This window comes from Condylura cristata, unplaced genomic scaffold, assembly GCF_000260355.1.
Source record: "Condylura cristata isolate star-nosed mole 26May11 unplaced genomic scaffold, ConCri1.0 scaffold00021, whole genome shotgun sequence".
In the NCBI taxonomy this organism is placed as follows: Eukaryota; Metazoa; Chordata; class Mammalia; order Eulipotyphla; family Talpidae; genus Condylura; species Condylura cristata.
In genome coordinates, this window is record NW_004567122.1 from 14,650,594 (window position 1) to 14,662,644 (window position 12,051).

The 12,051-nt window shown below is 40.2% G+C and overlaps 1 protein-coding gene across 1 annotated transcript in view; it reads left to right on the forward strand.

Moving 5' to 3' along the window:
• Nucleotides 1–11,601, forward strand: part of TNFAIP8 (tumor necrosis factor, alpha-induced protein 8) — a 36,150-nt gene extending 24,549 nt beyond the window's left edge. Inside the window, exon 2 of the mRNA XM_012727814.1 lies at nt 9,998–11,601. Coding sequence (XP_012583268.1) covers nt 9,998–10,563 — 566 coding nt within the window. The 3' untranslated portion in view covers nt 10,564–11,601. The remainder of the gene's footprint in view (nt 1–9,997) is intronic.
• The last annotated feature ends 450 nt before the right edge of the window (nt 11,602–12,051 follow it).

Here is a 12,051-nt window from a genome sequence, read left to right on the forward strand (position 1 = left end):
GAACAGATTAAGATACATTCATAATCTATTCACACTGTCCTCAGGGGCAAAGTCTATTGTCAAATTTAATTACAATAATAATAACAATAGTTTGCATAAATGAACCTATTTTTTTTTAATCCGCCACAGTTCTAAGTCATTTATACAGATTATTCTCATGTAATCCTCATAAGTAACCTCTTTTGCCAGTGAAGAAACTGAGGCATAGAAAGGGCAGGTAATTTGCCAAAGGAAGGGACATAGGCACCAAGTAACAGAGCGGGACTTTTGACCCAGAGAGTGTGATTCTAAACTCTGTTCTTAGTCATCATATTGCCTGTGTTGACTGAAATGAAAGTGTGAACGATACACAAGAGTTTATTAGACAATCCAAGGGAGGATTTGAACCCCGAAGTAGTCCAACAGAGTTTTCTCTGTGGGAACTGTTCCAATAATGACACATTTGAGTGCAGTTTATATAGATAGGAACAGTGAGTCATTGATATTAAAAATGTAATTATTCTTGACCAGGGGGCTTCCGGTCCTAAGTTATTTTGACCTAATGATATGTTGATGCTATCTGTGTGCAGAGGAGAGCAAATGCCAGGATTTAGTCACTTCCCTGATTTCTAAAGAATGAACTCTGGACATGCAAAGGCTGGGCGCTGCTATTCAAATCTTCTTTATCCGGTTCCTTGGTCATCAGTAAGGCTTGAAAGACTAGACTTCTCCTGCAGACAGCAGGTTTTTGCCTAGCCTCTCACAGAACAGGGCCAGTTCTGACCTTTAAAGTCTGTACAGGTGGCTCTGCTCTCTTGACTGCTGGAGCAGCATGGGGGGCTTCCCTGAATATTTGCTGTATGTTCACACCTGGCCCTGCCTGACGGCCTGTTTTGCCCTCTGTTTGCATGAGATAATTGTGAGTCCATTCCAGAGGCTTCAAAAGAACCCAAGACAATTTGTTAGCCAACAATTTTCACTGACCTTAGCCTACAAATTTGTTAATGGGTGCTCTGTGAAATTAGTTTGCAGTACTTGGGGAAACAAAAGAAAGCTATGCATTTACTGCCTTAATCCTCAAAACCTTTCAGATATATTTTGTAAAGATTTATTTATTTCTGCATACAGAACTGGGGTACAGGCCAGAGGTGCAGGGGGTGATGAGAGGATTCACCAGTGACGGAGTAGGGAGCAGAACAGGCTGGCTGACAAAGTACACTGCTGAGGGGAGCAGTGGGCAGGGCTGGAGAGGTCTGCCCACCATGTGGATCACCTCCAGGGTGGGGATTGAACTTATGCTGAAGTGGCTTTAGCTTCTTAGTGCTGTGCTTTTACCTTCTGTGCCACCAGGGAGGGCCAGCTTTCATATTTTTAATGCATTTTGCCCCTCTCAACAGAGATTTGAGAGTTCTGTTTCCCAGGGAAGCTTATTTGACAAGAGAGAATTTTTCCCTCTCTGAACTTCTTGAAGAACTAGATTGTTGCTGTTTATTTGAAATGTAATTTGGAGGAAAAGCTTGCTAGTGCTCTTAGAGGATCCCGATAAATTTCTCAGGTTCTAAGTAGTTGGTACTCTGTCCTTCTGACCCTTTCTTAGTTCGTCTTAGGCGTCTTTAGTGCATAAGTACTTGAGTAATGTTTAGTGACTACTCACACTTCTGGGGGCTGGCCGCACATCTATTGTCACGGTGTAATTACTGATAGTGCCCTTTTCAAAGCTATCCCATTTGGATGATAAAGTCTGTGGTGCCTCCAAACATAGTAATTACTTGCTCCTGTTAAGCAAAGACCTGCGTTTCACACTCACTACCTTCTCACCACAGGACTCTTGCAGCTCTTGTATTTTGGGGAACAGACAAAAATAACAACCGTGGTTTTCCGAGGTCTTATCAAGTGATGTCAGAGTCTTGCATGGAATCTGCACAGTGATCACCCAAAAGTGGTATTTCTTAGAAGCTACAAACCTTTTAGACTTCTTCTCTCTCTTCAGTATCCATTTCTTTGCTTATGTCTGCAGGAACATAGCTGACTGTGAAAGGAAATCAGAGCTTTAAGAATGGTCATTGCCTCTGGGGGCCAGGGGTGGGTGGCAAAGCTGAGAAGGAAGCTTTTCATTGTATCGGTTTACAGTGAAAGCATATTACTTGTTTTTAGTTAATGAAATTTTAAAATGTTTCGAAATTGCACAGGGTTTCCTATGAACATATCAGTTATTTCTAGTCAAACTTGTGGAATCCATTTCCTTCCACCAGGTAGACTTCTCTCTCTCCTCTCTCCTCTCTCCTCTCCCCTCTCTCCTCTCCCCTCTCTCCTCTCTCCTCTCTCCTCTCACTTTACTTAGCTGAATATTACCAGGTCTTTCCATACCTTCAAGGGAAAGGGTTTTTGTTGTTGTTTTTAAGTTCGTATAATACATTATAATTCTTAAGAGAACAACGTGGAGGGGATCATATCTGAGTTCAGTTTCATTTCTTTCTCTAACTGACTCCGTAGTCTTGATGTCTCTGGGCATCCATTACCTTATGTGTAATGTGGAGATAATGTCAATCTCCCCTGGGTGGTTGTGAAGCTTCAAGAAGAGACTGAATTCTGGGCAGTTCTGGGGCTAACATGGTAGAAGTCAGCAATATGTGGCTGACAGTCAGCTTCCTAAATCTTATTATTTATTTTATTTTTCAAATGTTAATCTTAACTTGACAGCTGTTTTCACCTCTACTTGGGGGTACAGTTTCACACCTCATTCATGCATGTGCTTTGCTCACCTCCACCAGTCCTCCCCTGCCAGTGACCTCCTCTGTTCCTTTCCTTGTCACCTCCTGCCACACCCCTATTCCCTGTAGTGAGCCTTATCCACAGCGACCAAGTCAGGAAACCATCTGCCTGACGACAGATGGATAGATAAAGAAATTGGGGGAGAATACTCAATGGAATGAGTATTCCATTAAACTTCTCTCTCTGACACGGGAGTCACAGGATGCATTTCCCTTTCTGTAACCTCTGTCCTGATATTTATGAGATTCATTCTGTGGGGCCCAATTCATGGAACTATTATCAAACTTCCGTCTGATTCTCCTGTTAGTGATTGTTGAGACAGCAGGGATATCTTGCAGTGTACATCACACACAAAGCAAACACAGCATCATTTGGTTGCTGCAGCAAATTGACAAAGAGCATAGATGGTGTCTAATGAACTTAAAGGAGTTAAGCTCCGGAAATGAATTTTCAGTGTCACAAGCATCACAAGACTAAAGCGACAAGACTAAGGACACCCACTTGCACTCTAGGTATTGATGGAATGATTGCAGAATTAAAGCAATAAAACAGCCTGAGCTCACACAGGGACAACTTCAGTGTTTTCTTTACGGTGTAGTTTCTCCTGTCTGCACATTTGGAAAAATAAGGGCTTATGGAGAAATGAATCAAAAGATCATGCCATGTGCAAATATTGGCTTTGAATCCCTGCTCCTTCATGTCAAGTGATTTCAAATAAGGGAGAAAAACTAAGTGTGCAGTGTGTCTCCAGCCTGGCACAAGGCTAGGATGCTCAGTTTTTGTAATTAAGCCATAGCAGCATGAAATGATGCCCCACTTAGCAAATGAGAAAACCAAGCATCACAGCCTTCTGTTCCATCCATACTGTTTGCCTTGACGGCCTGCTTGCCCTCCCTCTGAGTCTGTGGTTCTCTGGGAAGCTTCAGAAACTATCAGACATGCTGTGACTCCTTGGAGTGATCTCGTTGGCCTTGTGGGTTTTCATTTGAATTTAATTTTGGCTCATCCTGTCTTCCCTATTCCACATGTTGCGTGTTTGCTGACACCGTTCTTCTTGACTTTCTGCGGTAGGATTTGATATCAGTTCTGTGTGGGCCAATTTCCTCTGAACAAAATACAACTGCCTATCAAAGACAGGATCGTACTGAAGTTATCGCTACCAAGAGATTTAGTACCTTAAACAAAGAGGACTTCCCTCATAAAGTTCTAATAGATGCTAGATTTTTTAGAATGTCATCATGGAAAAGAACATAAACCAGCTGAACCTTGTGAGGTCTGTTTTCACACAACCATCTGGCATTTTGCTTTTTCTCAACTCCATATTGCTTCCAGAAGGAGTCGATTAATTTTGACCAAATGTGTCAGTACTCAGAATGCATTTATAGTTCAATTTGCGTGATTCTTTACACAAATTGAGATGAAGGCAGTTCTGTGTGAGGCTTACGATGAGTTCTCTGCTATGTGATCCATGCCCATTTATCTGTGGGACAACTCCAAGAGTTGGGGATCATTATTTTTGTCTAAATTAGGGAAACTGGGTCCAATGATAGCCCTGATCGTTTGACAGGAACCCGTGTATAGTGAATCTTTGGATTTCATGTGTCCACCTTTCTTGTCCAGAATCCTGAGGGGATAGTGACCACAGGAAATGTGTACTATTTCCACTAGCATACCGCAGGCTTATATTGCAACTTTATTTTTTAAAGCTTTAAAGAGTTTGATTTTTTAAAAGATGAATATGTGTTTAAAAGAAATGTTTTTAAGAAGATAATCTCATGACTGATATAAACACTAAGTGGTCTTGTCAGCAATTTTACATAACTTATTAATTCATGAGGAATCAGGAAATGCTTTATTGTCTGTTCAAAGGAGACTCTCGATTAAGACAAACACGGCCAACACAAGGGGACTCGAGGGATCAGTTGCTTCTCCACCAGACATATTTTTTGTGTATCTCTATGGATGAGAGCTATCTGCAGTGCTGTCAGTTTTATATGACTTCTAGAATCGCCCAATGGCTTAGTGAAGAACAGTGAAAATGAAGAAGAATAAAAGGTATCTTGACCTGGTGCTGCGCAAGTCCGAGTACTCTACTGAAAAGCCACCTAATGCTTTTTGGCCCATGTCAGTTACCATTTTCCATGACATGTGTCACCTGTGTTTGCTTTCAAAATAAGCTTGTGCCTTTCTGGAGATGGTAGGAAACACAGTCAGGATGAGGTAGTTTTTTGTGGGTACGGTAATGTTGCATACCATTCATTTTTGAACCTCTTGGGTCAGGATGCAAGCACACCAAGATTTGCTCTCAATACCAGGTTAAACACCCCAGAAGTATAGATTCTCTCAGGATCATATTCTTTTGTGTCAGAGTCTCCATCACCATGCCCTAGGTGCTGGCCCTTGTCTTCTCTTTGGAATGCCTCCAGTTCACTGCCATGGTCATTGCTTCTGACCTTCCTGGGGGCAGCCCCGCTTCTGTGCTTCTCCATCCCTCCCTGTCTTCCTGTCCTCCCTCTCACCACCCTCCCACCCTTCCTTTCTTTATTATTTCTTTTTTACCCTGTTGAATTTCCCACTTTGGGAATTTTTGACTGTATATGCTGATGTTACCACCCATTTGACAACTGCTTACCTTTTCTTATTCTCCACCCAGAGCTCTTCCAAATGCCGATGTACAGAACTCATTTCTCAGTATGTCATTTTCTTATGGCAGTGTTTATGGTAGGTGATGGTCACTTTCTCATTCCTGACACTACCTTTTTACTCCTTTCCATCTACATTTGGAGTTACTCAGATGCTAAAAGAGCTAAGTTTTATATATTTATTTAAAGAATTTTATTAATAGACCACAACTGCCAGACATGCCCTCCAAATTGTTTTCTTTTCCATCCCTCCTAACACTGGGTCCACTGGATCAAATTTTAACTAGGCAAGAATTAGCAAAGGACATATGTGTGCCCCTGTAGGCGCCGTTTAAAAGTTCCAAGTACAACAAATTTGATGGGTGAAGAAATGATATATTTAATGGTAAGGTTGTAGTGAAAGAAACTTGTGGCCTTCGCTGTGTTAGCATTACATTTTGTAGTTGGGCTAACGGTATGGGAAATTTTTGTTAAATTCGGAACACTAAAGCTATTTAAGAATGCCATTAAAACTCAGGGTTTATTTTTGGCCCGCTGAGCAAGTTATTTTGGCATAGACAGGGGTTCCTATATATTTTTTTGCTATCGATGTTGATCTTCACATTATAATTGTTGATGCTAAAAGTAGAATTGCCTGAATATTGCAGAAATGGAGTGTTTGAGTAAATCAAGAAAGGAGATTGAGAGACAGAGAGGGAGGGCAATAAGTTAGTGCACAATAGCATTTATTCCTATTTCTATAAAGCAATCAAAATTGTTCTAACACTGTGGTAATCCTTTGTATGTTTTGATACATGACATCATTTTTCATTGTCAGCAACACACATGTATATTTTCAGACACATGTGAATTCATCTTAATAGGTAAATCATTGAGTCAGTACTTTCAACACTTTCTTTTTTGAGAATGTCTCCTAGTTGCTTCCCAGGAAAGACTTTTTAAGTCCATCCATCTGTTAGACATTTAAGCATAGATCAGCCAGAGTGGAGGTGGGCATGAGTTTAATCTTCCACTGTAGCTTAAATCAGAACCACTGCATCATGCTATTAGGATCATCATTTGTACTATTATCACACAATGTTTCTTTTTGTGCCCAACAAATCTTTCTCTTTAAAAGAGCTGATGGATGAAAATGAGAGAACCAACCATCAAGCACACATGGAAAGAGAAGCAAACTACACACTGAGTTAGGTAAAGCAAACATGATTTTCTTAAGCTTTTAAAGCAAACAGAAACACCCATAAATGTGTTTAAAAACTCTTATTGCACAAGCCAGTATGTTTTCATAGATAAGTATTTCAGCACAGTGAAAAGAAAGGAGAGGTAATTTACACATCTGTCCTGGTGTGTATCAGGCACCTTGCTAGGCTCTGGGGATGGCAGAGTTAACAAGGAACATACATAGTCTCTGTTCTGAAAGAGATTAGATCCTCCTAAGGAGAGAGAGACAAGAAAACACTTAGGCAAATAATGAGGATTTCAGGAACAAAAGAGTGTGATGATTAGCAAAGAATTTCAGACAAGCCTCATTTTCTAATTTACATTTTTAAAAACTTTGCTAAGCAGGTGGGACTTGGAAAAGACTGCTCACCATAGAGATGGAGGTGGAGGAGGAATGGGGTGTAGAAAATTGGGGGAAGGTAGAATGCAGAGTACTTGGAAGTGGATTGGGTAGGGGAGAGGCAATGAATGAAAGGGATGCTATTGACTAAGTCAGTGAAGAATGCAGGAGGAGCACTTGGGGCCAGAAGAAATCTAGGGTTCAGTTAGGACCATGATGCATATGAGATGTCTGCAAATAGCCAAGAGAAACCTCGAATGCATTTGCCAAATGAGTTTGGAAAAGAGGTCAGAGTTGAATTATAATCGTGGGAGTTGTTGGCACATGGGTGGGGTCTGAAGCTGCAGGACAGGATTAGATCACCCAGGGGTGAGCATAGAATGAGGGAAAAAAGTTTTGTCTGAGACTAGCTCTGACACTTAACAGGCCTTCAAGGGATCTCTGTAAAGGATGTGGATCCGACAGATGAGTCTGAGGATGTGGAATTGACAGATGAGTCTGAGCAGGAATAGCGTAGAGCTAGCTGCTAATTTGTAAGAAAAAGAAGTCCTATTTCATGAACACAGACCACACCATCCTGGCATTCAGCTCTCCGCCACAAACCCCCAGCTGACTCCAAAGCAGCCTTCACTAGAAAAGAAATTCACTGCGTGAGTGTCTTCCCTCTAGAGGGGGAAGAACAGCATTTATGTATGAGGTTCCTGCTGTGTTTTTCGAGCTGGGGGGTGAACTTCCTTGGGGAAAATAAATGTGAAAGTCTCAAAGATCAACTTCTCTGTCCCCGTTCAGACTTGGTTACCAATAAATAGGACAGGAACTTGGTCTTTTATGATTTCTCTTGTGGGAAGTTAACGTGCAGCACCATAGAGTTTTGTTTTGTCTTTGTGTTTGAAATTAAATGTGGCATTTAGATTCCACCAGAGAAGTAGCTTATAGGGGTACCAATTTGCAAGTCTAATCTTAGATAAAGGGGCACAAAGAAATCTTTCGATCCCCTCTTCCCATGATTTCAACTATTTCCCAAGTAGAGTATGTCCTTCTAATAGATGTTGCAGTGGGGTCCAGTTGGAATGCTGTACACTGTGCCATATTCTAATAGATTAAAAAAAAAGTAATAACCTTTCAACTGTATCAGTAATTTCCTGATAGCCTGGTTTGCTGTGTTTCTGAAAATTTGAGGGTATTCCTGCCTACATAAAAGCAGATTTATTTGTTGAGGTCTGCATCATATATTCTGTAATGAAAAAATGGTACCTGCTCTTCCTATGGTAACACAGACTACACATCCGCATTTCTTTTGATGCAAACTCCTTGGTGTGATTTAATCCATAGACACACTTTGTTTTGCAAATGAGACTGATGGATAGGAATAGACTGTTGGATTATTGCTTCAGTGATGAAAACAAAGAGTTTGGAAATCCTCTTTATAAAATTGGCTGTTTCTCATGCCTTTTCACTTTCCTTTTCTTTTCTTCAAATATATTTCAGTTCTCATAATGCAGTTTCAATTCATGTTTCACAAGTTTAAATATGGACATTGCGAGGGGACCAAGTCACGTTCTATCAAGACTTCTCCTTAGGTGGTATGACCCTATGCATTTAGGAATAACATTCTGGTCACTAAAAACCACATTGTAGCTGCCTCTACTATGTACCCTGAGTTACTCTGACCCAAATCTCACATCTAATTTGGCTCTTCTTGGCCCAATTTCATATCTACATAGTGGTTCTTCATTGAGTGAATCACTCTTGTACTTCCCCCCAGCCTGGATTTGGGAGCACCTGCTTTATTGCTTTCTGATGATGCTGAACACCCTAAAATAGCTTTATATCACTGATGCTATCACTAAATCATTCCTAAAAATCTGTATTTCTAACCCTTTTGCCTTACATTACTGAATGACTGCTGTCCGACATCCAGATCTAGTCTCATACACTGGCATGTTAGAGAGAACAGCTGCTTCTGGGTTCATATGAGCACCTCCTGGGTAATCATCATCTTGTTGTCAAAATCCATGCTTACATTTAAGTGGGTTTCTTGGATTAAGTCTCAGTACACTCACCTCTAAGGCCTGAGTTCGATCCCTGGTCACAGAGCTAACTCATATTTGGCTCAACAGACCTCTCATGTCTTGTGTCCCCCCCCCCCATCCACTCAGGACTGTATTTCAGGAAATTTGCCTATTCTGCTCCCCACTGTCTCTGAAGTCCTCTCACCCTCTGCACCTCATGCTTACAGTCCTGTTCTTCTATGCAAAAAAATAAATAAATAAAATAACAAACAACTGACTAAATAAATGGGTTTCTTTAAATTGTTCTTGGAGATTGTTATCAAGAGAACAGTTGTGTAGTTGAGTTTTTATTTGTGATGTATTTCTTATCAAATTAAGCTAGGGGAAAATTGCACACAAACTCACTGACTTGTGAGATGTACTAGTTTTGTCATCAAGAATGGCTATTATTTAAAAAGCTCATCACCTTTAGCTTCTAAATAAAGTATTGAGTACAAGACAACAAAATAAAACACTTGTATCGCCAAAGACCATAAATATCATGCATGTTAACCTAGTGAATTTCACATATAATAACCTAAGGCCCAGATACACAGGAGACATTCTTTTAGTTGTTTACTAAACAGAAGCTAATGGCAATAGATGGGAGACAAGCTACACAATGAGAAAATGAGAACAGAACTCCTTAGTACCTGTTTTTAAATTTGCTTCACTTGGGCCCTCCCTGGTGGTGCAGGAGGTTGAAGCACAGCACTAAGAAGCTAAAGCCACTTCAGCATGAGTTCGATCCCCGCCCCAGAGGTGACCCACATGGTGTGGTAGACCTCTCCAGGCCGGCCCGCTGCTCTCCTAAGCAATGTACTTTGTCTATCTGCCTGTTCTGCTCCCCACTCTGTCTCTGTTGAATCCTCTCACTGCCACTGCACCTCTGGCCTGTACCCCAGTTCTGTATGCAGAAGTAAATAAATAAATCTTAAAAAAAATGCTTCACTTGCTGATCAGTACTGACCCTTTTCCCCTTGTTTTTTTAGTGGCCACAGATGTCTTCAATTCCAAAAACCTGGCTGTTCAGGCACAGAAGAAGATATTGGGTAAAATGGTGTCCAAATCCATTGCGACCACCTTAATAGATGACACCAGCAGTGAAGTGCTGGATGAGCTGTACAGAGTGACCAAGGAGTACACCCAAAACAAGAAGGAGGCAGAGAAGATCATTAAAAACCTCATCAAAACAGTCATCAAGCTGGCCATTCTTTACAGAAATAATCAGTTCAATCAAGATGAGCTCGCACTGATGGAGAAATTTAAGAAGAAAGTCCACCAACTCGCTATGACGGTGGTCAGCTTCCATCAGGTGGATTATACTTTTGACCGGAATGTGTTGTCCAGGCTGCTGAATGAATGCAGAGAGCTACTCCACCACATCATTCAGCGTCACCTCACCGCTAAGTCACACGGACGGATTAATAATGTCTTTGATCACTTTTCAGATTGTGATTTTTTGGCTGCCTTGTATAATCCCTTTGGAAATTTTAAACCCCACTTGCAGAAACTTTGTGATGGTATCAACAAAATGTTGGATGAAGAGAACATATGAGCTTGTGAATTGAGATGGTGACTGCTCGTAATTTGTTTGAAGATGGAGCACTGCTGATTTATGAAGGAAAAAAAGAATTTTTAACGATTATGCCTTTTCCAGAAAGACTGCCCAATTTGATTGTCAGACACGAATGGTCATGTTTTATGAGGCTTGTTTATTTGAAGAAAAGCAGGTTGCAAAAAAAAAAAAATTCTAGTTAGACGCTTCTTAACAGTTACAGAGCATGGGAAAGATGTATCCATGCATAATGTAAACATGGAGTTATACTAAGAGAAATGCAATGACTCAAAACCTCAAGACATCTTGTTTAGGGTGATTGGTGTGTCAGTGGCACAGTGAATATTTCTGATATGTACAGAGTTGTGTATTTTGATTTACTTGTATTCCTTACTGTGGATATGTACCTCTTTTAAAAAGCCAAAACCTTTCTCTTGCTGCCATTGCTTCTTTTGCAGCAATTCCATTTTCAAGTCAACCTTCATTAAGGATTTTGTCATCGGCATTCCGGAATTAAGTCTTAACTTAGTCTGAAGACACTCAAGATTTGAGGCAGTCAAGTGAAACTCAGAAAAATAAAAAAAAACTGCTCTGCAGTCTATGTTGTAGAAACAGGCTGTACTTGGCATTATGAATAATGTCTAATGTAAGAATATGCTTCTGGTATCGAGTTTATTGTTTTTATTTTAGTACCAAGAGTGATACTTCCCCAAAATGTGATATTTCCCCATAACATATTGGTGTGTCATTGCCTTGAAATACTTGCTGAGAGCTTCACTTTCATCTTATCTAGAACACGTACTGATGGAATCTTCATTTTTATATCCATTTCAAATGTAAAAGTGAAAGAATGGATTGCTCTTGATATTGGAACAACAAAAAGTAACTAGTACCAAGATAAATAAAGCAACCGTTTTGAGAAGACGCCATCAAAACAATTTAGGGGATCAGGAGCAAAAGAGAAGAATGGATATTTCTACCTGACATGAGAGTGAAAATGAATGCATTTCAATGTTTGATAAACGTTTGATAGGTAAATAAAGAATGTCACTTTTTTATTTAACTGATAAGATTTTTGCTATTTTGTTATTTGCTACTTTGATGAGTAAACCAAAGAAAATTTGCATTCTAAGCAGTTTGTGTGTTACTTTTACATAATGTATAGGTCTGAATAACAAAGTAAGCATTTGCATATTTTGTAAAAAAGGAAATGGAACCATGCAGGCCAGCTATTGCACCTAGGAAATAACAGATCAACCACAGGCATTAAATGTTTGCATTTGTGTCAGATTCGATAAGCTCTTGTGCCTTGGATTTGCTACCGCTCAGAATACTGACATTAAAATAATAGCTCACCAGAAAAGCCTCACTAAAACTGCCAGAGCTTAATTAAGATCTGCTTTAACTTTGCATCCTAGAGGAGGTGGTCAGATTTATAGAACCTTCATGTGCTTGTCTAATACAAGGAACAGAAGCAGAGAGTATTTC